Source organism: Ascidia mentula, chromosome 2, assembly GCF_947561715.1.
Source record: "Ascidia mentula chromosome 2, kaAscMent1.1, whole genome shotgun sequence".
Lineage (NCBI taxonomy): Eukaryota > Metazoa > Chordata > Ascidiacea > Phlebobranchia > Ascidiidae > Ascidia > Ascidia mentula.
In genome coordinates, this window is record NC_138567.1 from 11621268 (window position 1) to 11645297 (window position 24030).

A 24030-nucleotide genomic window follows, 5' to 3' on the forward strand; every position below is an offset into this window, starting at 1 on the left:
CCAAACTGTCAAAAGATTTATTTTCGTCGAGAAAAGACATTTGAAATCGACGAACAAATCGCGCTTCACAAGTTCGACGTGAGAATTACGGGAATAAGCAATTCGCCACGGCACGTTCAGCTGCTTCAAAATACAATGATCTCCTCCACCACCCGTTGCCAACACAATGGTTGTTAAGCCGTTAAGAGTGAAAGGGGCTACTGGCCTGAACAATTAATTTGCAACAACATTGCACTTCGACATAGCGTTGAAATTTGCTCCGAAATCGGCGACACCATTTAATGTTCGTGGCGGGTAACAGAAAAATATAAGGTTACGGTGTGCGCGGCACAAGACACAACGAAACGGAGAAAACTCTGAATATTCGGCGTTTCATGCCGGTTTCGTGTGGAGTTGAACTATTGGTCGTATAGTGGCTTCAACGCGGGATTGATATTAAAGGGATAATAATAAATATTAACCGATGTATTCATCCAATAACAACATTATTTTTCGGCCAAAAATGCCACTTTCAATACACCGCGATTAATAGACTTTCAAAAAAAACACAGCCATACTAAAAAAAAAGCAATCGGACACTGTGACAAAATAGCTACGCTTTTGCGCATCTGTAAAAATAACATGGAGTCCAATCCACGCCGAACCGCGCGAACATATTTTGGATCTATTTTTTTAGTCTTTTTTCCCCAAGCTTCCCATTCCCTAGGGAATCTACTCGGACTTGCTCTTCTTGTAGTTTCCGTGGTAGAGGAAGCAGAGGGAAAAAATGAAGACGCCGAACATCATGCTGAACGCGCTGGCGTAGTACGGGTAGGCGGAAGTGATGAAGCGTTCGTATTGTGTGTGCTGCAGAGGTCGCACTGACACCTGGACGAAAAGTGTTAGTTATGTAGGCGCGGTGATATGAAAGAAGTTTATGTAGTTCATTGCGTAAAGTTTCCGGGGGATCAACAGGCCTGAGGTATATTTGCAGGAAAAATAATCAGCTCAAATGATTTTTATTTACCAAGAAATAGAAAAGTGCAGGCAAAAATCAAAACAAACGTTTTGCATTTTCCAAGAACTTTTTTTAGAAATGTGCGATGGTGGTCACTATCTTACTATCAAAACACACGGAAAATGGACAAACAAAATTGTCTGTTAATTTACTAAACCACAACTATCAGAATCATTTACCGCAAAACCTTGTCACCAATTTTTACCTGGGTGGCGCTAGTGAGGAAGGTGTAGCCGAGACGAGTGTAGTCGATCTTGAACTGGAAAACACCGTAAACATCAGGCAACTTAAACTCTAACTCGAAAGCTCCAGTCTTCTTGTTCAGTTTAAGGGGGAGGCGGACAAATGGATCGATTCTCACGAATTCCATCTGAACGTCGTTGCCTGTGTAAGGAACCCATTTTCCTGATTCCGTGCGTTCTTCAATGACGATGCTGTAATGCTGTAACGAGAGAAGTTTTGAAATTACATTTGGTTATGAGGAACGTTTTTGATTTTATATTGTATGTTATGCTTGTGCATTACATAACAGTGGGGTAAAATGGAATGGTGTGATCAGTCACAGAATCAATAGTTTTACACGCTGTAATCAGTGCAATGGATGTTAGATGCAACGCTTGTTTTTCTTATACTATTGTCTAGTGGAATCTTTTCTATTTCAAGGGCCCTATAAACTAGGGGCTAAAAACTGTTCCCTAGCTGTGGGGCAAAGCCAAACTCTGCAAGGTATCAGCGAGCCGTTCCATTTTTCCACTAACAATATTGTTTTCTTCACTCTTAAAATGTAGTTTAACCTCATTTACAAGTGATTTTTTTACCTAGATTATCTTAATATTTTGCACTATAAAACAATATCTCTTGGCGAATTATGTAAGTATTGCGATTTGCGGGCAGGCTGGGTATGGCTGTAGGTTACTGACCTCTGCCTAGTCAAAGATAAAATCCCCAACAGAAATACTAAAACATACCATTACTATTAAAACAAAATTCATCCCCAGTGGGGAATTCCCTCTATTAAGAACCCCCTGCCATATTCAATTCTAGATATGCCCCCCTTTGGTTGTGACTGAACTGACACCTATGCCCCAAATTTAAACTGTCAGGATTTCAAACATGTTTCATTAAACGTAAACAAATTAGTCAAAGCATTGAACTAAGCCGCTATCGTTTCTTGTCGATGTGTAACGAAGATAAGAACCAATAAATTTATCAAGATAATGCTGGAGTTTTGTTGAGAGGTGTGGCTATACACATAATATAACAATCCCAGGCCTACCAGATACTCATGAAAGAGGAAGTTGGTTAATAAAGTGTCTAAAACAGGAACCGGGCAATTAAATTGAAACATAATATCTACTAAGTTTCTATTTGAATAAGACACATTTTAAATCATTTTATTATTGTGTTTACTGTAACTTAGGAACTGATGATGCCACCAGGGTGAAATATATTCCAAGCAACAACCAGGCTGATCCTGTTGTCAAACCTAGTGCTTTGTGTGCATATCGCCATATATTACGAGGCTAATTTAATGTTTGCCACATAAAATTATCATCAAATGTAGCGAACATTACTGATTACAACAAAACAGTACTCACGACTTGCTCCATGATGGTGTATGCCTCTGGTGCGGATTTTTCTCCAACTTTGTGGTGAGTTACCTTGCCAGTTCGAAGCACTCCAACCTCCTGGAAAACCCACTTGCTGAGTGCATTCACAAGATCCTCATTTCCCGATTTTGAAAAGCTGCAAACATAGAAATTAGTTTTAATCACCGCTGAGGAGCACATTACTGTGGAGACACAGTAGTATAATGTTATCAAACAATTGTACTGCCAGTAAGAAATACTATAGTTAACAAGCGCTGAGAAATAAAGATGTGTCAAAAACATTGAGAAAAGTGCACCAAATAATAATGTTTCATATTCATTAAAAGTCAACACTTCATTACACATATGATATCCATGACAAAAACTTACGCCTTTGAACCATCAGCATTGTGTTTTCCACCTGAAGTGAGATATTCATCACTGAACATCAATAAAGAACCACTGAACACCACTCGGGCATTGTTCCTTGCCTAAGTGCATTTAAATGGTTTAATCCACAACAATTGAGGCATAAACAGAAGTAATGGGGGGGCATTTGACCAACCTGAAGACCAGCAACCAGTACAGTGCTGGTTCCTACACCAAGTGGATACTGGTCAATGTTATCATCTGGGAAGTATGAATAACATGTTGGGGAACCCTTCATCAAGCCAAGAATAAGTGGATTCTCTTGATCAAGGACCATTCTGCACACACAAAAATTATTTTTTAGAATGGATTTAAAACAGCGTTTCTTTAAACAATGCTCTGAATCAAATAGTATATTTAACTCTTTTTTTTTGAAAAATTCTTTTTCAAAGCATATGAAAGTGAAATTGCTGTAGCCTGCTGACGCTTATTGATTACAATAGATTAGTTTGCGCAGTTTTGCAAAGAGGCATGAGAAGTTACAGTCAGTTCAGTTGTCAAAGAAAATCATTTGTCGTGTTTTCACTTTATACTACTTAATATGCAAAAAAATACAGTGTAGACTAGCATTTAAGAACTATTAGACAGGAACACAAAATTTATTACACACCCAACTCCCTTGTATAGAATCGGGGCTTTAGGAGTTCCAACAATGTTTTCTGACTTGATGAGGGTGTTCGGGTCTACCACAAGCTTGGTATGTGAACCACGGTCACTTGCATCGAAGTTGTGGTGATCAATGACTGCAGTTTTTTCCTAAACACAAATTTGGTATTAAGCTTGCAAAACTTGTTGGTAGATAAACTTATCTTCGATGTGGCACAAAAAACTGATATTGTACGTCAAAAAAATATGAGTACTGGTTGCATTTCGATTTTACCTTTTACTAATTATTTCCCATTTTCAGTCGCATTCATTGCCTCTGGCACACTCGTTTGTGCTTCATGTTTTTACTATCATGTGTGAGCGTGTTTTTTTCTTATCTCCGCTATCACCTACTATAGGTTCGTTTACCACACTGTAGTTCACAGTGTGAGCTTGAGGTGATGGCGTAAAGAAAAGACTCTCAGTTGCAAGGGTGTTTTTGTGTGCATTTTATTGCTTTTATTGCTACTACTACGTAATTTTTGCAGAAACTGACGACGCTTACATAATCGAATCGATTTTTTACAATAAAATCTGCTGATTTCAATCTTCTATAAACGAACCAAAGTAATTTGCTGTCGCAGATACATAAACAATGCCTAACCGAGGGCCAGATTCCTCTACAGCTACTAAGCAAGTAGTTTTACTGGTTGTCATTGTTAAAAGAGTATATACTGTATACATCTGTTTAAACATACCTCATCAAACTCAACACCACATTCAGATGCAAGTTCACGGATTGGATCTCCAATGCTGGAGTCTGCCGCAATCAATACATTACCACCACCATCAATAAACTCTGTGATGGTTGACACTTTGATGCTTCCACCGAAGTCTACACCAAAAACAAAGATAGTGGCATTGAACGAAAAATAACAAAATCGAGAACCATATCGGAACGTAAATACTTCTTTAACAATTTGCTAGAACTTGGAACAACTGGCCTGGAATGATGCCTACCATTGAGCATTGATACACCAGCAAAAAATTATTTAGAATAGAAACTGAAGTTGAGACACATTACACCACAGATTTTTGTATATCTGTTTTGCTTTATTATATATATATATATATATATATATATATATATACTTTGCTTTGCATAATATTGTACCAGGTTTCTACTAAATGTTCTTTTCATTGTTGTTAGTACCTTCTACAGATGGTGAGAATATGACCAGATTGTCATAAACATGAACTCCAAATTTGATCAGTTCAAGGCTTGCATCATCAGCAGATTTAAATGTCAGTTCAAATCCACGGTCTAATAAAAGATAACAGTGAGCAATAAATAAGAACAGTGAGCAATTAAAATTGGACTTTACATCACTATCAAAAGCAGAAACATTTACAGTTGAAAGTTGGCTACACAAGAGCTTACCTGTCAAAGATTTGAAATATATGGAGTGCGTTGCTTTGATGTCAGAGTTGTCATACAAAACCAATGTCTTCTTTCCAAGTTTGGCAGATACAAACCAAAGGTTAATGACAAGTAATAGTACCGTTAAGGATCTCATTGTGCCAATCGTATATGCTTTTCCTAAATCTAGATTCTCTAGAATAAAAACACAAAAATTATTATCATTGGTCAACAGCGGGACAATAACAATAATTGTGCATTATTGATGGTCTGCATATGTATCTTGCGACCCTGTGCTTTTAACACTTTTCACAATTACCATTTGTGATACAAGTCTAATAGCTTGAAACACGCAAACGACAGAATCCAATAATCACAACGTGTGTAAGTATCGACGTCATCAAGGCTGCACCGGTGACTTATTTCAAGCTGTTCTATGCCGCGTAGGATAGTCATGCTTGAACACGTTCAAAATTTTTGCATGTTATAGTAATTTCGTACATTGCAAAGCAAAAAAGGTGTATATTTTAAATTACGCTTCCTATAATAATATATTCATATTGCAAAATTGTACATTAAGCGTTCTAAATGTTGTACGGCATCTCAAATTACGTTCATGTATTTGTTTTCTGTAGGACCTACGACGTCACAAAATCACACGTAGGTTTCTGTGTTGCCCTTTTCCCTACAGGCACCTAATATTGCAAGTATGTCTTAGGAAACGTTTTTCGAAAAGAAAGAATGACATTTTTTTTTTCAAATTGCTTTGTTCTGTTGTTTTACAAGTTAAACGTACAAACCCCAAAAAACTCCAAAACCAGTCAATACCGAAAACCCGGAAATGTGTACGTAATTTAGACAAAATTAAAACTCGATAAGAAATTAATTCTGGGCGAATGCTTGTTTTTTCACCATATGGCTTATCTTTGAATAAATTGTCATAACATTTTTTGTTTTGTCTGAACGAGCCAAACCACCTCAGCATAATGAATAGTATAATGTATAAAGATATCCAGATACTGTTCAGTCAATTGGGATTCGGGTACTTTGGATCTTTATTAAAAAAACTTGAACAGGTATTTTCTGCTTTAGATAGTAGGCCTAGCATATACATCTCGTAATTTTTGCCGGACCAATCGCATAAATATTGCTTGTTACGTTTATTGTAACGAAACTTTAAAAAAAAAACGGTAAGCATGTTTTAGCTCAATTTCCACTGTAGGACACAATTCTGTATCCTAATTCATGGGATGGTGGGTCAATCACAATGTATATCGCACTGCACGCAAAATTCAAGCGAAGAAAATTGGATACGCATACAGGTTACCGATTACATAAAATAATCGGAAGTATTAGAATTTGCTCTTCGCAGTGCAGGACGACGAGAAGTTCATTTACAGTGCAAAATTCACAAAAATATTATCACAATATTCTCCCGATGTCTGTATGTTGTTGGCTTGAAATTCCAACACTGTAATTCCGCGCTATGCTTACGACGCTCAGCTTGGCTACCACAAGAGGTCGTGCTCTTGCGGATTACGTCATCCAATAATTGTGGTCAGGATATCCTGGGTTCAAATCCCGATGTGGTAAAATAAGTGACGTAGAAACACAATCAGTCCTTGAAAGCATTTATCAAGCTATGAGCACACACGAAATCCTGGTTGGAAATTTTGCCTTCACATCATTCATAAAAAAAGTAATTTTGAATCCCTTTTGGGTGAATGTTTTGGCGAAAGTAGTGAATGTTTAATGGAGGTTTTATTCAAACTTGCTTTTCGGCGGACCCTTATTCTAAAGTCATGCGTTTTTTCGCTGAGATATGTGGTGCTATAATTTGTTTTTAAACCTATTTACGTCTTTACTTAACGGGCACAAATTTTTAATACAAATCAAACAAAAATCGTAAACAAAATATATATCTTACCAACGAAGAAAGCCACAATGTTCCTCACAGCACAAAGAAGATCAACATAAATAACTTGTGCCTACACCTCTTTTCTGCATTATTTTGGCGTAATAAATTAACGTGACTTGTCTTGACCACATTGGCCAAGTTGGTCAGATAAAACATTACAAGAGGGGCCATCACAAAGGGATAAAACACTAATGTTCTGGAAGCCAGCCAGCATCTGTCATATTTCCTTGGATACACTGCTGCAAATGTGGCATTGCTTGTAAACATCCAACACCATAAATGCCATGGGCGACAAAAGTGCATTACTTCGCCATTACGATTTACGAACTAATCCACACCACGCAAAATTCAACAAAAGACCAAAGGTAGCGGAATGCTGTATACTCTGTGATGTTTTACAACAACCGCCCATGGACCAAATAGACATAGGCCAACATGAAGATAAAGGGCACAAAACTTATGGCTCAAGTTTAGAAAAAAACTTTGTGACCCGGTGCAGTAGCATTTTCCTGCTCAAAGTGAAGTGCCATCCAGTGTGATAACATCAGTAGCTTGCATTGTTGGACAGTTTTACCGTTTAACCATTTCACTTTTATGATTACTTTGTTGAAGATGCTTATTAAAGCAAAACATGTTTTTAAAAAATGTTAACACCATGTTGCCCGGATGATAGGAACGTCTGTTGTTTATTGTCAGAAACCGGTGGGTCGTCACGGTTGAGTACCTTTACTTGTTTGCGAATTTTTGCAATTTATAGGCTTGGCTAAATTTTACTCTTGCCCACATTTGTTACTGAACTGAAAAACCCGTAGAATAAAGGATTTTCTGGATAGTCTGTTTCTGCGCGTGGAGCCCATAATGCGCAGACGAAAGCTTATGTATTATGTTTTTCTGTGCTTGGCATCCAGCATTTCTATATCACTCCCAGCAACTACTGAGACATTGGCTGAGGTGACAATTTGTGATTTTGCATCCACTTCGAAAGATTGTGACATAGGAAAAGGTAAACCTCTACACATTCGTTGTCATTTAGTTCTAACTTTTTTGGATGTACTTTTATGTTAATTTTAATATACTTGTTGATTTGTCCACATGCAGCGATAAAAAAATTATGACATGTTTTATGCAAAAGCCTCTTTTTTTGCAGCTACACAAGCATTTTGTGCAATTTCAATGTGTGGACAAACAAATGAAATCATTATTTTGCACCTTTTTGAGAACCCTGAATTCATACTTTTATCAAAAAATGTCTTAATATTATTTCTCAGGCTTGGATTGGGAACTACACACCAATCTGTGCAAGGGCGTTCCAGACTGTTCAAAAAATGTAAATGGTCTTGCTATAAACAAGTGTTCATCAGAAGATTTAGACTATGAGAAAATTGAGGTATGAAACTTCGTGCAAAGCCATATTAATGTAATAGACAAGTTTGTGAGTGTGAGTCAAAATTGTGAGTCATTCACCCTGGTTGATCTCAATACAAATCGTAAACTTAGTCCAGGGTCCTGTCTGTCGGTTACAAGTCTTAGAAACTATTGTTGAGTTATGTTATTGACCTTCTTTTTTTTGCTGTTGCAGCAATATGCCCAACAAGTGGTGAACAGGCACATGGTACCAATGTTGTGTGACACAAAAAAAGACACTTTGCAAATGGGTAAGCTCAGTTTCGGTCTGCTGTAAAACTTCAGATTTATTAAGATTTCATGATCATTTTATGACTGATTGCAGGTATTGGAGTCGTGTTGTTGAAAAGCAATTTCTTAGATACTGCAATTGAACATTACACAAAGCTGATAGAGGTAACCATTTTTTGGTCTTCGAGTCATCAATGCTGTTGGGTAAAAAAATACCTGTTTCCAGGTACAAGGCAAAAAAGCATGTGCTGCATTTTACTACGGTAGAGGTATGACATACGCCAAACTGGGATTGGAAGATCAAAAAAATTACTATCATGCGTTTTCTGACTACACAAGTGCATTGCATCAGTCAGGAAGTCAGGACAAGCTACAAATTTATGAGACAAGAGCAGATGTAAGTTTGCTATGACTGTGTTAATTTGGTGAAATTGTGCATTGCGACGTTGTAACTAATTAGGAACATAAAAATCCGAGATCATAACTATACTTTATTTGTGTATGTGTTTTAAAAGCCTATTACCTTTCTACAGGCCTATTCCTCTCTCGGAGAGCATACAGAAGCATTTAAAGACTACACAGAAGCTCTGAAGCTTTCTCCTTCCTACAGAATCTACCTTATGAGGGGAATAAGCCTTGTGTTTATGGAGGTAACCTGATACCCACTTACTTATATCATTTAAATATCAGAGCACACAATTATAATTCACGGTCATTTTCCACAGAAATTTCTCTGTAAATGCTAGTCCAACCACTTGTTTGACACTTTTGTTTATAACTCATACTTACATTGTTGCTTTCTGTTGGAATATCCAATGCTTGAATCCATCTTCACAGTGTTTTAGTGAACACTTACAGAGGAGTTACTAAAAACATAAGTGCATTTTCGCAGAGGTACCAGGAGGCATACAATGATCTGCAGGAATCTTTGAGACTGCAACCTCACCAGATAACTGCCATGCATTATATTACCACTTGCCTGTACAACATGAGGCAGTTTGATGAGGCGATCGCTGTCTTCAAATCCATCCTTGCTCTGAAGCCAGACCATTGGGAAGTGATGCAGGGACTTGCACAGACTTACAGGTATACTTTTTTTTTCTTTTTTATCTTATTGATGAATACCTGTTTGTCACTTCTGTGAGCAAGTGGTGGTAAAATCATTTGACATCAATTTGTAATAACTGCGTGTTTTTACAGGGAAATAGGCAACTTTCAGTTGGCCATCGACTATTACAACAAAGCCATTGTCCACGACCAGACTAACCCCATGCTGCACCAGCGTAAAGCAATGCTCCTCTACAACATTGGGAGACTAAACGAGGCTCTGGAATCTTTTAAGGTGCAATTTGCTTGAACATTTCGTATTGTTGATCATTTGGCTCAAATGGCTCTCTTCTGCAGAATTGTGCCAATCTTGACCCTTTCAATGAGATGTGCAAGTTTATGAAGGGTGCTTGCTACGCTGGCATGGGGCAGTTTTATCCCGCTATCAAGGAAATGACCAAGGTTAGTATGGTAACGTGTGGATATTACAAACGGCGTTTCATTTTTGCTGTGGGCTATGATTCTCTACTGAACGTCATCCTTAGAGGCTTCGTATGTATTCTCCACGCTTTTGTTGATATACATTGCGTTGCTCAATTTGAGGCAATGGCTGATGGATTCATCTAAGACAGTTATTCAACCTGCGGGCTGCATGCGATCCAGTGGAGCAATTTGTGCAGTCCTTCTGATTGCACAAACATCGCAAATCGGAAAAATGTCAGGTTGAAAACGGGAAAAACAGTTCAAAATTGGCGTCACAATCCGCTTGTATGACAGCATAATTACCGATTGAACATTAGTGTATACAGCAAACTAACTTTCACATCAAAAATAATAATATGTGTGCCCTTTTTGAAAAATAAGCATAACTTTTCGGTTGGACACCACTGATTTAAGGATTGCTTTTATTCGTGATTATATTAACTGCAGTTGTAGCTTCGAACTTCGAGGTACATTTGATCTTACACAAACGTGTCACATTTTAACGCAGGCGACCACGGAACGACCCGTCCGACAGCCCAAGGGACAATACATCTGCCCGACCACCATGTTTTTGCGTGGTAAGCTTGTGTGGTGTTTTCCCAATGTTGCGTAACGACCAGTCAAGCAACCTTCCGGTTCCGTTTCGGTTTCAATTACCTCGAAACGATATCTTAATACCAGCATCACTGCTACCAATTTTCCTTTTATTTCCGCATACACGTAATTTTTTTGAAAAAAGTATATCATTAGGTTGCCTCGTCATCAGCCTTGACATTTAATAAATTGACAGAAATGAGACGATCACTCTAAAAGATTTACGTGTTGTCAGTAAAATTTTATGTTTACGGCTAAAGACGCCCGGATACCAATTACATATATTCTGCGTATCTCTGATGTACAATAAACTCGGGTTACCCATGAGCATTATATGCCGTCTGTGGGTCGGCTCCATTGTTATGTGTTAATGTTAATATCCATGATTGGCCACATTCGTATAGCCCAGTGGTTCCCAAACCCGTCAAGGACTCCTTTAATGTCATGATCAAGTCTGTGCGCACCTCCACGTAATTTTGTTCTGTTTGCACACAAACTTAACTATTTTAAGGTGTGCGTTTTTCGCCTGAAACCCTGGTTGCAAACCCCTGGTACGGCTAAAGACGTGTCTATGTTACAAACATTTTATCATTCTACAAACAACTTAGCCTGTACGTGTAGAGTGGTGTCGATATGTTCACTCACATTTGGATGTTGACGTTCAAGAATTCACGCCCGACGACGACCTCGCCACTGGATTCAAAGAGAATTGGTCGTACGAAATCCTGTTTAGCTTACAGGTGTGTATTGTTATATGCAGGTTGTGCAGATGTTTCTACATAGAAACTTCTTTCTTTACAGAACTACACGGAACAGCCGGGACTTCAGCCCAGCATCAAGTATGTGATATTGTAATTTGGAATTAAAAAAGTCAAAGGGGGATGATGGTTTTAGTGTTATTCGTCTTAATTCATTTCTTAACATGTACTTGGGCAAACGATAAACAACCATTCACACATATTCTTAACTGACAGGGATATTTCGAAGCCTTCGGTAAGCTCATTGTCGTTAAAACGACAGAAGCTGCTGTGCCACGCCTACAATACGGGGAAGACGGCACTGATGCAGGTAAATAACACTTTTTTGTACAACTGACTGATAGTGGAAGAATTTAATTTCAAATTAAACAATGCCCAAAACAGCAAAAAAGGTTTTAAATATTGCTGTAGTTTTTCTGTTTTGAGAAGGGTCTTGGATTTTGGTTATCCCACCATGGGTTCTATCGGAACCCCCTCACCCCCTGGATACGCCCATAGTTTTATTAACAAACATGCCCAATATTTGCGGATTGTTTTTGCAAAACGTTTTACTGTGTGCTGATGAAGACTATATTGTATGTTACGTATCTGAAATGCAATTTTTTCAGATAAAAAGCGTAAATTGTACAATCCATTGGTTTCAACTCGAAAAGTGACGTTTCTTTACACTACCAAAAGCATATGAAAACCAAGTAACAATGATTCAAAAATATTAACTAACTTATTATATGCTGTCTCAGAGCTTGCACCTGTCCGACGTTCAACTCGGCAACCCACGAGCGCACCTAGCGGCCGGTCTGGCAGCGATCGAGGTGTCGCAAACCGTCGCCGAGTTCTGGGCAGCGCCAAAGAGTTATCGAAATAAATATGGTGTGTTGGGTAGTTATTGAATATGAATAGGCTTCCAATTACGTTGTTTATGTTGATATTTTAGGGAAAAAGTTTACGTGGCGCGATGCGTTCGACATTTCAATCAAATGGATTCGGTGAGTAGTAAGAAGTATTTTTAAACTATTTTACTTGGAAAATACATGCGTGTTATGTGTAATATAAAGCTGTTTTCGTATAAGAGCTCGCTAAAAATGTCACTAGACTAAAATTTCTTGATATCCAGTGCAATAAACTTAATGGGCAAATGTGCGGTTTGTCGTAATGCTCGCTTGTGCTGAATAAATGTAAAGAATAGTGTTAGTTTCTACTTCTACGCCCTGAATTAATTTTGGGAGACGGACAATTTGACCTGCATGAAAATAGGCGCTATGTAAATTTTGTTAAACAAATTAAAAATTGGGTGCAAAATATTTGGAGTTAATAACTTTGAAGATGAAAGCCAAAGCTAAAATGCTGTTATACATTAGAAATAGTAAACGTTTCGAACACTAACTGCGTTCATCATCAGTACTACAATGAGTGCAATTACTAATTCTGGAAACACTGTACATCCAACACCACAAACCAGTTCTGAACGTGGATGATAGCTCAAAACCTCTTTACCTATTCAACATCTGGGTCCGTACAGCGGCCTGACAAATCGTTAATGATGACGTCGCTGCTGTGCTCCCATGTTGTTGTCACGCGACATGCCTCTGGCTTGTTGCGTTTTGGTGCTGCTGCTGTTTCCCTTCTGCCTGCTCAGTCCTTTATTACCCTGACTCTTTTCTTGCATGCACTCATTGTAGTACTGATGATGAACGCAGTTAGTGTTCGAAACGTTTACTATTTCTAACGTATAACAGCATTTTAGCTTTGGCTTTCATCTTCAAAATTAAAAATTGTTTTTCTCTTTAGATTCGTTGACCCCAATGCGCCTGTATTTTGGATGGACAGTCCCAACGAGCTCTCGAAGCCCTACAACTTGCAAAAAATCATGATACAGTAAGGCGTCAGGTTTTTGTTTCGTGTCGTATATGTATGTCATCATGTAACCCCATTTTCAATTTAGTGCAATGAACTGTTACGCAGTTTGCCGCGCTTTCGACATTTTTTTGCTAGATTTTAATAATGAACATCACATTTTTTCCTTCGTTCAGAGTCCAAAGCCCACATTCCGTAGTCTTCAATGGATGCAAATTATCGTTTATTTTATTATGTGTACGATGCGCAATATCATCCTGAATACCTTAGAGGACTCAGTTGTGTCAGCGGCGCAATAGTTTGACAGTGGCTGGCTGGCGTTGCAGTGCAAGCATTTATTTCTCTCCATGCGTCACAGAAACAACTCCACGATTCCGAGATTCGAAAAATATTTTTCTCCTCTGTACGATTTACTTGCTCGCCAATCGACTGCGTAAGTGTCAAAGTTGATTATAGCAATGTTAAAAACACGTTTTCTGCCGTTAACTTTCATTGCTTTAGATAAACATGTTCACCTACGTTAACTGTCAGGAAATGTATTAAGTTATTTCATATTGTCATATGTTAAAGTTAGGAGTAACGTATCATTCATCAGCTTATACCTTACCTGTCCGTAACCCTGTTTTATGACTTGGCCAATCTTTGCAATGCAGGCCGGCAAAGGACTTTAAGTTGAAGAGTGGTGATGACCCCGTCGACTATTTCCAGTATTTGCTCAACAACGAAAAGGTTGATCGTAATTTTTTTCCCTTATTTCGATAACGTTAGGAATTAGATTCCTTCGCTCTTACAACCTTAGCGTCACCAAATAAAGTCACTGTTTTACAGACATTTTTTGGCAAGGTGTGTGGGCTACAACATTGGTTGATGTGTTGTTGTATTGTGCGTTGAAGTCTTTATTAGTTATTAAATCTAATTTCAAATTACCGCTATTCGTATACCTGGTCTATCCAAAATGTGGTAACGTGTTCGAAGAATCAACAACACCAACTACTTGTTTCCCTACAGAAAAACTTCGATATGCGAACTTCCGACCCGTTCGTCATGGCGACCAGCAAGGTGGCGAGCAAAAAGGAAAAGACACAAAAAACTTTGGACGGATGTAACGTGGTGTTGCAGTACGACACGTAGGTGCTACGCCCGGAACGGAAAATTAAAGCCGATTTAATAAATGTCTTGCGGTTAAAAATTCCTTTTAAACTAGCGACAAAACAGGTTGGTGACAATAGAAATAATAACATTTTAGGGAAATGTTGTTCATAACCTATGGCTGACGGTTTCCATAATAAAGTGTTTAAACGTTGCAAGATATGGCCCGCAAGATGGCGCAAGAGGTTTCTGACCGGTGTTTATTTTATGTCAGAAGTCAAATAAGTACAACGGCAAACTGCTTTAATTTCCATGTAATGTTTAATGTAGTCCTTCCAACTTAGCATAAGTGCTTCAGGATTCTCACCATACGTGAATGACGTTAGTTCACGTTAGTATCGTTAGTATACGTTAGTATCGTATGTGCGGTCCAGTGATATCGTATCCTAGAAGCCGCAGGCCTGATTGCTAGCAAAAGATGTAACTTATATCCACACTGTAAAAGTGCACTATTGCCTGCGTGAGTGGAAACGCATTTTATTCCGCGTATGTACTTACAATGACCGGGTTGTTTTTTCTGTGCCAGACAACACAAGGTGACGTTGATATTAGATTGCAAGCTTACGTGGGGGAAGATGAAGCAATATCACAGCGAACTCGACTTCCTTTGGCAGAAGATTGCCGACGACCACAAGAAACTGTCGGGGAAGTCGAACGGCTCAATGGTTAGTCAAGGACACTGACTTAAGAATGAAACCGTTATATTTTTGGCCTCGCTTTTACTGATCACTTACGAAGGATCGAGTTAATCTTCCAAAGATAACTTAAAAATTTGGCAACGCAGTACTATTTCATGCAATGGCATGATTGGCAGCATCGCCCCATTGCGCAGGTCCTTGCTTGGCGATCACAGCTAACGTATCGCGATCATGAGGTTTTCGGGCTTGGCAGCCCAGGCATTGCAGCCGAGTTGGATCAGTCACTTTCCCCGATAAGTCGGAGCGAGATCTGAAAAATCAAGCTCCCGGTGAGGTTTGTACTCACGACCCTGGGCTAACCAGGCCACATGATCTACCATCCTGTAAACCTAACGTTCCTGTACAAAAGTATTGAGCGAAGCCTAACAATGCTCAAATGTGTTTTTCCACAGAACGCAACCGAGTCACTCATCAACCTCGTGTTAACTCTCGCCTATTATTTCCTCAACCTTACGCCCATATCCAAGTGCACAACGTAAGTGTTCCCTTTTTCCTGAGAATGCAGTTATCCCAACATATATCATGTGTATTGGTCAGGTCTGTAGCTTATTCAACAACACTCGGTCTGCTTTTTGCGCTTGGACGTGAAACCACGGGGAAAATTCCCAAAGGAAAGGTAAGTGATTTGCACAGTAATCATCAGTAACAGAAACGTAATATAATTCAGAACAGGGCAAAACATTATGAACCACACCCACGATCAATTTTCGAACCGTATATAAATAAAAATATTTATTATCTTGGCGTTTCCTATTCAAACTAGCAGATGTATTTAGCATTTATAACTTCAACGCCTTTTTTGGTACTGTTTAAAATAATTTTTTTGGCAGGACATCTTCATGGACGCCCTAACCACATTTGATCCAGACAAGTTCAAATCTACAACCAGATCTTGGTTGTCGTTGAAAAAGTAAGTATTACGCCAGGCCTTTGAGCAAGATTCATCGTATATACACATATAAACCGACTTATAAATCTCAAACCTATTGACACATGGAAGCGCCAGAAAAATCCAGCGCAGTCAATTGCCCCAAACGCAGCACGTTAGCGCAAGTGCAAAAGACCGCGCCATCTTGGGATTCGATTTGATCTCAGAACCTTCCTGAAGGAAGTAGTCACGTTAATTTACCACGGTTCCTGTCTGTATATTTAGTCTCGGGCCGGCGCCACGCCGTCCAGTCCTGATTGACCACTTAATGACCATCCTTAGGCGATGATGACTCCTCTATGCGCCTTTATCATTCCAAGTCGTGCCATGGCGTGGATCCAAACCCTTTTGTTTGATGGCAAAGTTTGTTGTTCTTTGGTGATTAACCCTTGACCGACCAAGGTTTTGCAGCCGTCTGAGAGCGTGTGTATTTTTGGCGGAACTTTGCTTTATGGGGATTAGCGACGCATGGCGAACACTAGTGATAAATGCGGTGCGCTTTCAGTGTCGGACAACATTCAAACATTATATACCGGTTTCATTCTATATACGAAAAAACTTTCAAGAAACTAACCTTAACAATAAACAAAAGAAATGTGTCTTGGGGCATTGATGTAACAAACAAAAAACTGATCCTCACATCAACACGCTTTTACTTTCAAAATGGATTAATTGAATTCATCAAAAGAAGAAAGGATAGTCACATTGCATTGTACCTGCTTCGAAGAAGCAATTTGTCGAAATCCCTTGCACGCACCACAAAACATAACCCCGCGATAAGCCATCACACAAACCAGCCCTCCTCGTTTCCTTGGTCGGAAACGGCAGAAACGACTCTTCCATCGTTTCATCTTCAATTGAGTGACTCCAGATTTGATTTACGACTGTCATTTCTCTGTATGGTGTTTTCTTCGAGACATATGGTCGCTGTCGTATTGTTACCTCTTGATGAAATCTGGTTGCGGTTTATGTTGCAATGCGAGTTAACCATTTGTTCTGGTGAAGATTTAATCACTTGGTTATTCGGGCCTCTGTCATTATTAAGCGCATACCTAACACAAAATGCCAAAAAATGTATATCAGGTATTCGTGCGTCGATGAATTTTGAGTATGTTTCCATTGACTGCGGGGTCAAAACAAAAAACTCTATGAATTGTAGCCGACTGGGCTGAAATGCTTGGTTTTAAACCACATTTATTGATGTATTAAGTAGCTGAGATAGATTTGCGAATATAACGTTCATGTTATGAAACATTGATGTCCTAATGCAAGCAGCCGAACACGATGAAGATTCCAACTAAACGTAATAAAAATTGTCCATGTACAGATCATTTTAAATGCGGTAATTCAATTCAGGAGCAAGCAGTTGTTGTCGATAATTTTCGTGAAATGTTTTCTCGCTTTTAGTCAACAAACGCTGGCACTCTTTTCCATCTCTCCTTACACACAGCATGCAGCGAAATTTACTTGCATTGAGAAAGTCGTAAACCCGTTTCCAGCTCTTCCGCTGCAATTGTTGTCCGCTCCTCACAAAGGTTGTCACGATGTTTGCCATTTCAGCTGCTCGTGTATAATCCTTCTTCCAACCCTTACGTGTGGGATTGGTTGCCGCCAATTCGGGCCGTATGGTCCCTGATTAACGACGCCCATAAGTTAGGATGCCGGTGTCGTAGAGCACTGTCAGTCCCCCAAGTAACGGATAAGACTGTGGTGGGAAGAGGAAACACGATTTCTGGCTGTCGCTTATTTTGCGGTTGGAAAACAACGATCCGTCATAAGTTTCGCTAAACATTGTTTTTTTGCGTGTGATTTTTTTGCGTGTGGTAATCGCGCTTCTGAAGTCGGAATGTTTTTGCGGCGGGAATCGTGTGCCCATAAAAAAAATTCTATCTTAAAGGTTAAATCGTTGATTTTCTTTCACACCGTTGTTGTTCAGACAAGGGTGAATAGAATGGTTCTTCCATATCTGATTTATGGCAAAACTGTACAAAACATGTTAGTCTATTTTTCGGGGTAAACGTAATCAACCTTGAAACCATGGAATTATGTAAAAAATGCGCAGATCTTTCAAAAGTCTTGGCACCAATATCTTAAAGTCTGCTAATTGTTTTGTACAGAATTATTAAATTTAGGGCAAATGAAAACGTCATGCCCCGTTCATATCAGAAAAACACATCTTGCAAAACCCCGATAGTCCAAAAGTCCCCGTTTCCGTTCGCCACACAATTAACGTAAAATGTCTTGGCAGCAATTCAGCCCCACGGCTTGAATATAGGCCGTCCATTGGCCACCCAGTTGTCAAATCTCGTTTCTTGGCGTAATTGTAAATTCCCGTGCCGCCTGCCCTACTCATCGACAAATTTTAATTGCATTGCGGGGTTTCCAGCACGCTCAGCCCGCGGCCAAATCGACTCGGTCCCCTGCCAAATGAGTCAATCATCGGGACTATGCGCATACTATTGCGGCGTTTAATATCTAATTATACGGGTGTCTGGCTACTGTTTCGATGCCCTCATTCTCTGGCAAGCTAAGTTTCCGCCAAATAACGTTGGTACGCAGGCGTTAGAGCCGCTTTAATGAAATTTCAAGACTTATTTAATTGATGAATTCATCAAACGGTTTGGAATTTGACCCCCAGTGTCCAACAACAGGGAAAATATTGTGCTTATTGGATAACAACTTTTTATATGTCGTTTGAAGTCTTAGCGCACACTAGGGGGATGGCCAGTAACTATGAACTAGTACAACATAAGTATTTTATGCCCTGAGGGTGAAATAAATATATATATTAAAGGAATTTTGGAAAAGGCGTGTATAGTTCCCTTTTCATGCATACAGCAGTTAACCCCTATTTGCCACAATACAGGCTCTCGAACAGTGCTTCGCATTTGGAAAAAGTCGCAGATGCCTTTCCAACATACCGCAGCATGCTTGAAGTTCTGCAGCTCGATCTATCGAATTTTTGCGATTCTGCTTGATCCGATGCATTATGGTGCAATTTTCCAGAGCGCTGGAGCACCCGATTTAGGCTTCCTTTTTATACGCCCTCTCTCGTGTCTGTGCGTTCACATTCTTTCACAATATGCAGATCAACTGTCGTTATTTCTTTGTAATTTCGCGTGCTTATTGTTGTGAGTTCGGTTTCATTTTGTACTGTTTTATCGGCGTCCAATCAGCACAGTTTGCGTCTTAAATCGCAAACGACTTTTTTTGATGATTGCGAGCAGCTCTTGATTGTAATTTATCATCTATACGACGGTTTCTATGGATGCGTTGAACTGCATGCCCGAACTGTAATTTCTTCATTCTTTCATTACGAAAATACAAAGTATTTTCATGATTTTCTGTGTTTTAGCCGCAAGAGGACAAGGTGGGGTCAATTCAGTCTGATATCGGTCATTGCAGAATAAATTTTAAATTGGCGACAGTAAAATGGGAATGCGAACCGGGTGGGAATTAAAAAGCAGCGGGCACCAATCACATGGTGGCGCCTTCCAGTTGCAAAATCAATTGCACAGTGACATACTTGCACCATAATACTAAGGAACGATTGCAACATATGATGTAATCGAGTTTATTTGCCTGTGCCTTTGATCAAATAAACCTGCTGGTGGGTGGTAAAGATTTTCGTGGTCAAATCCGGGTTTTGAGCATCAGATTCAGCTGAAAAACGGCAACGCAAGCCGTGCTGTAGGAATATCTGTAAGTTCGAAAACACGGGGTTCTGTCTGTTTCTGTATTCAGGATTACATTACAGTGTGGTTTGTGGCGTGGTGAAGATTTCCTGCTTTAGTCATTTTCCAATTTCCCTCGTTGTGATTGATGACGTCCCTGTTTCCATAGCACACAGAGGGCGTATATTTCTAAAGGCCATCCCCCAATGATCCTATGTCAAATTTAACTTTTACAGTGGATTTAAAGGGTGTAAATTGTGAACAACATTGAAAAAACGAAAAACAGTGAAACAACGCATTTAAAGTAAAAAAAAACTAAAAATAGGATCAACCAACAGATTTCCGGATCACTTTCAAAGCAAATTAACGAAAGGGTTTTGGTCTTTTCGCGTCACAATAACCAACAAATAGTGCCATAGAATTTTACTGCAACAACACAATGAGTGCCACCAAAGGTACAATGCAGTTGTGTTCTGTCGCCGGCACGACTTGCATGCACGTCCTCGTTAATCCAACATACACAATTATACAATTTTTGCAAGAAAAGTTGGGTGAATTGCGGCTGCCACAACTCGCCCTTACACAAAGGTGGAGATCTCGTGATATTTTAACTCGGAATGTCGCACGATCCGGACGCGTCCAATTCTTCTTGCGTCACCTTTCGTGTGCGCGTAGGACGAGCACTCCCGAAATAGTCTCAATAGCCTTGCCGCCCTAAGGAGTCGCCAAGCCCCGCGCACGTCGAGCATCCATCACCGATCTCGTTAAAGTTCGCATGGGGTTGTAGACGCTATTATGGCGGAGTCCATCGATTGCGCGCCATAACCTATTTCCAAGCAGTCGGGCACGTCTCAAGCACGCCCCGACCCGATGACCTCCAGGCAAACCGTCCTGTGCAAAGTGATCAACGCGTATATCGTCACGATTTTTTGGCAAGCCCAGGTGGAACGGCGCCAAATTTGCGGGAAATCGACATTTGAAATCAGGCGGGAACTCGCTTCACCTGTCGAGCGCGTGATTCTTCAAATGTTAACTCTTGGTTTCTCCAGCCTCTTTGTTATTTATCACTAAAAATAAGTCGGTTTGTCTTGTTTGCCTGTTGCACTGGATTTATCGTTTCAAGAAATTCTGGATAATAGGCTTAACCCTTTAAAGGTTTTCGAATGGCGGTGTAACCATCGCTAGTACTACGGTGTAAAAGAATTTTAAGGATTTTTTTAACATTGGTACCGGACATAAATATCGATTGACGTATTGTTGAAGATACGAACCCTTAAAGATATACGGCTCATTTTAACTTTTACCTAAATAATTCGCTAAACATGGAAAATTGAAACTATTCCGACAGTTCCAATAATCCAGCGCTTGAAAACCGCCTGGGCCAACTATTGACACACATTAATTGCTTTTCGCCGAATAGCGCTTGGCGTGCGAAGAATCCAGTTCACCTTAACGGGGTTCACACAAATTCCAAGCGACTGCGCAAGGTTCCTTATAAAGTAGTGGCCGTTTTTGTGATGAAATAGCAGAAAAAAATAAATGCTTTCGTATCCAACGCTTTAGGGTGGACCCATGGACGCGGAAACAAGTGGGTCGATTATTTTTGGAAAATTCGATTCACGCCCGAAACTTGTTTTGGCCTATAACTGCAGTAGAAACGCTAAGCGCCACCTGGAGGTAGTATCCTGGTGTGCAAATAACAAATGGCATTGGAAGTTGCACGGTGGGTCCAGTGTGCCTATTCATATCGCTGGCAATATAGACCGAGGTGCCAAATCCATATTCAAGTGGAAAAACTGATCGGGATTTTTTGGGGATTAACTCGGATGACGCAAATGATGAGCAAAATTAATGAATACTGTAGTCTTTTTGGTCTTAAAGGCAATCTAACGCATAATGTTACTCACGGTCACATGCAGTGGAAGTTTTCCTCATATGCAATGGAAAATGTGCCTAAAACATACTTTAGTCTTAAAGGCAATCCACAATAATTGTTTTCTTTTCGTCATTTTGTCGCGAATAGAAATCACATGCATATTCTTACTCATGTTTCCTTCGTGCGTTTTGCGTTCGTTTGGTTATTTTGACCACTTTTTCCATTGCACATGAGGAAAAATTCTACTGCATGTGACCGTGTCAATGCTACCGCTGACTATAAATGCGACCCAACTAATGTCACGACCAAGTTATAAGCATTCAACTTATCATCGGGCTTGCAGACACGCGTAATTATAGCAAACAAAACAGAGAGTCAATTCTCTGGCAACCAAACCGAACAGGGAGGAATGGAAAAGTGATTCAACGCCAGGTTTCCGGCTTCCGCCAGAGTCACGCGGCGTGATCAAGTTCTTTGGAGTTCGTCGCAGCGCTACAACCAAATTAGCGGGAGGAGATGCCCGCTTGCACTTGCAGCCTAATAGGGATCCATATTTGCGCCAAAACGCCCTTGTGAATGCAATCTAGGCTCGACTAATGAGTCGCATTTGGCCGATGCCGGCCACGATGTCTGATGTGTCTAAAAATTAAGTTTTAATTGAGTACCACGTGCTGGTTTGTAATGTAATGAGGTCTGAGCTCACAGCAAACAAATTTCGAAAGAAGAAAATGCATTGACTTCGATTGTCGGTTGCTGGCGGTGTTCATGTGAGTGGGCATGCAGTTGCCAGTATGCAAAAAAGAACTCGACTGATTGATGCTTGAATGGGCGCTTTCCGCTTTGGAACTGCGTGCGTTAAATGTAACAAAATTTAAATATAAACACTGTCTCCCCTTGATATACGTTGAGCATGATACTTACATAACTCTTGTGTTAAATGATTTTTTTTTGAAATATTGACGTACAGTTGGGATAAATGTCCATTTAAATATTGAAGTAAAAAGGAATAATCACAAAGTACAGTCAGGCTAGGTTTAAAGTAATTCAAAGGAATTTTTCGGTAATGCAAAAAAAGTTAATTATTTTTTAATTTGGGTCGATTGAGCGAAGTTGCTGCGAAATTGGGTAAAAACTTCCTTGCCAACGATGTCTTAATATAATCTGTTAGTTTCGGGCAAGCACTTTCACTGAGTAAACTCGCCAAATCAACTTCTTCCGCCTTGAAAATCATTTGAGTTTTCTGTGTGTCAGTAAACAATATTGTAGCACCAGAAAACATGGATATCTTTTATTCTTGTGCTATTCCTTGGACTTACATCCCCTAGGAATTTTCAGTGTTTGAAGGCTGTTCTTTTTGTTAATAAAGGAAGTGCGAGTCTTTTTGCAAATATTTGTCACGATAGTGAAGCAATTATATTAGTTTATAACCTCGTTCATTGAAATCTTGGGAATTCTCCTTACACCCTCCTGAAGTCATCCCTAATCTTTGATATAAAATTATATTATTACATATGCCACGACGTAGGCTTTTGCGCGGCCTGTTTCTATTGGTTGTCTGTAGGGTCACGTGCATGAGTTCGCCTTACGCCGCCTGAACGATGATGTATCACAAATTCTCCCGCCTTACATTTTGCGAAGATATTTGAAGATTAGTGACGACAAGGGTGTCAGTGCGTCTATTTTAAGCAACCCAAAGTTCGCGATACCGTAGACATGACAGAGTTTCGTCCGGCAAAGGTGAAACATAACACGAGTTTGACGCCGAGTATCGATCGTCCAGTTCTTTCTCAGCACGAGAACGTCGCAGTTGCATTTGTTTTCATGCTTACTTGAAAGAAAAAGGGAATTGCCACTGCCCTGGTCACCTCAGGGCCATCGTTTCGTTTGTTGTTTTGGGTTTCGGGGACGTCGGCCGAGGTACTGATGCAAGAATCGCCTGTTCCACATTGCTGGAGAAACGCTATTTGTTCATGTGCCTAGAAATAAATACACTTTGGACGTTTGCATGATTTTAAATATATACGTGTATATTTGTGTGTGACTGATTGTTTCGGCGACTATAAATAGTGACAAGACGGGTAACTAAAATCAAAACTTGGATATTTTGTTGTATAAAAAAATGGAAATGTTCAACACATGGAAAACATTGAAATAAAAATCGTGTAATCCGTCAAACAAAAACCATTTCTTGTCATCTGCAAAACAGCCGTGAACGTTTTGCTTGCAACTCTTTTCATGTCTTCCTACAGAAAAACCACCACAAAGGTTTTGTTTGCGAACATAGTTTCTCATTGTTAGCGTTTTTAGCACTTCAGGCGACAAACACAATTAATGTTGGTTTACCGATTTGCAAATCGTTCTCCACACAAACACTTGACATCAAACCCCATTTAAAC

At 39.6% G+C, this 24030-nt stretch overlaps 2 protein-coding genes across 2 annotated transcripts; one reads left to right on the forward strand and one right to left on the reverse strand.

Annotated features, from left to right (window-relative positions):
• LOC145888364 (dolichyl-diphosphooligosaccharide--protein glycosyltransferase 48 kDa subunit-like) lies at positions 1–5211 on the reverse strand. Its single transcript, XM_082979096.1, has 9 exons — positions 5042–5211; positions 4814–4924; positions 4359–4495; positions 3626–3771; positions 3152–3293; positions 2977–3077; positions 2596–2743; positions 1203–1439; positions 1–867 (listed from the first exon to the last, which is right to left on the reverse strand). The coding sequence occupies exons 1-9, from the start codon at positions 5175–5177 to the stop codon at positions 712–714; spliced, it is 1314 nt and encodes a 437-aa protein (XP_082835222.1). The 5' UTR covers positions 5178–5211; the 3' UTR covers positions 1–711.
• A 2472-nt stretch (positions 5212–7683) lies between these two features.
• On the forward strand, positions 7684–19367 carry LOC145888873 (tetratricopeptide repeat protein 13-like). Its single transcript, XM_082979741.1, has 24 exons — positions 7684–7941; positions 8207–8325; positions 8518–8593; positions 8668–8738; positions 8800–8970; positions 9107–9223; positions 9466–9659; positions 9774–9915; positions 9978–10082; positions 10612–10681; positions 11319–11437; positions 11499–11536; positions 11672–11765; positions 12196–12325; positions 12390–12441; positions 13244–13330; positions 13668–13742; positions 13963–14038; positions 14318–14436; positions 14985–15123; positions 15549–15631; positions 15694–15772; positions 15987–16066; positions 18951–19367. The coding sequence occupies exons 1-24, from the start codon at positions 7797–7799 to the stop codon at positions 19060–19062; spliced, it is 2493 nt and encodes an 830-aa protein (XP_082835867.1). The 5' UTR covers positions 7684–7796; the 3' UTR covers positions 19063–19367.
• Positions 19368–24030: the final 4663 nt, after the last annotated feature.

Excerpts from the sequence above, each read along its gene's own strand:
- LOC145888873 (XM_082979741.1), top strand. The coding sequence starts at position 7,797 with ATGCGCAGACGAAAGCTTATGTATTATGTTTTTCTGTGCTTGGCATCC. Across the intron at positions 7,942-8,206 it reads AGATTGTGACATAGGAAAAG|GCTTGGATTGGGAACTACAC; the intron begins GTAAACCTCTAC and ends ATTATTTCTCAG. Across the intron at positions 10,682-11,318 it reads GACCACCATGTTTTTGCGTG|AGTGGTGTCGATATGTTCAC; the intron begins GTAAGCTTGTGT and ends CTGTACGTGTAG.
- LOC145888364 (XM_082979096.1), bottom strand. The coding sequence starts at position 5,177 with ATGAGATCCTTAACGGTACTATTACTTGTCATTAACCTTTGGTTTGTA. Across the intron at positions 4,925-5,041 it reads ATATTTCAAATCTTTGACAG|ACCGTGGATTTGAACTGACA; the intron begins GTAAGCTCTTGT and ends ATCTTTTATTAG. Across the intron at positions 3,294-3,625 it reads ATTCTATACAAGGGAGTTGG|AATGGTCCTTGATCAAGAGA; the intron begins GTGTGTAATAAA and ends TTGTGTGTGCAG.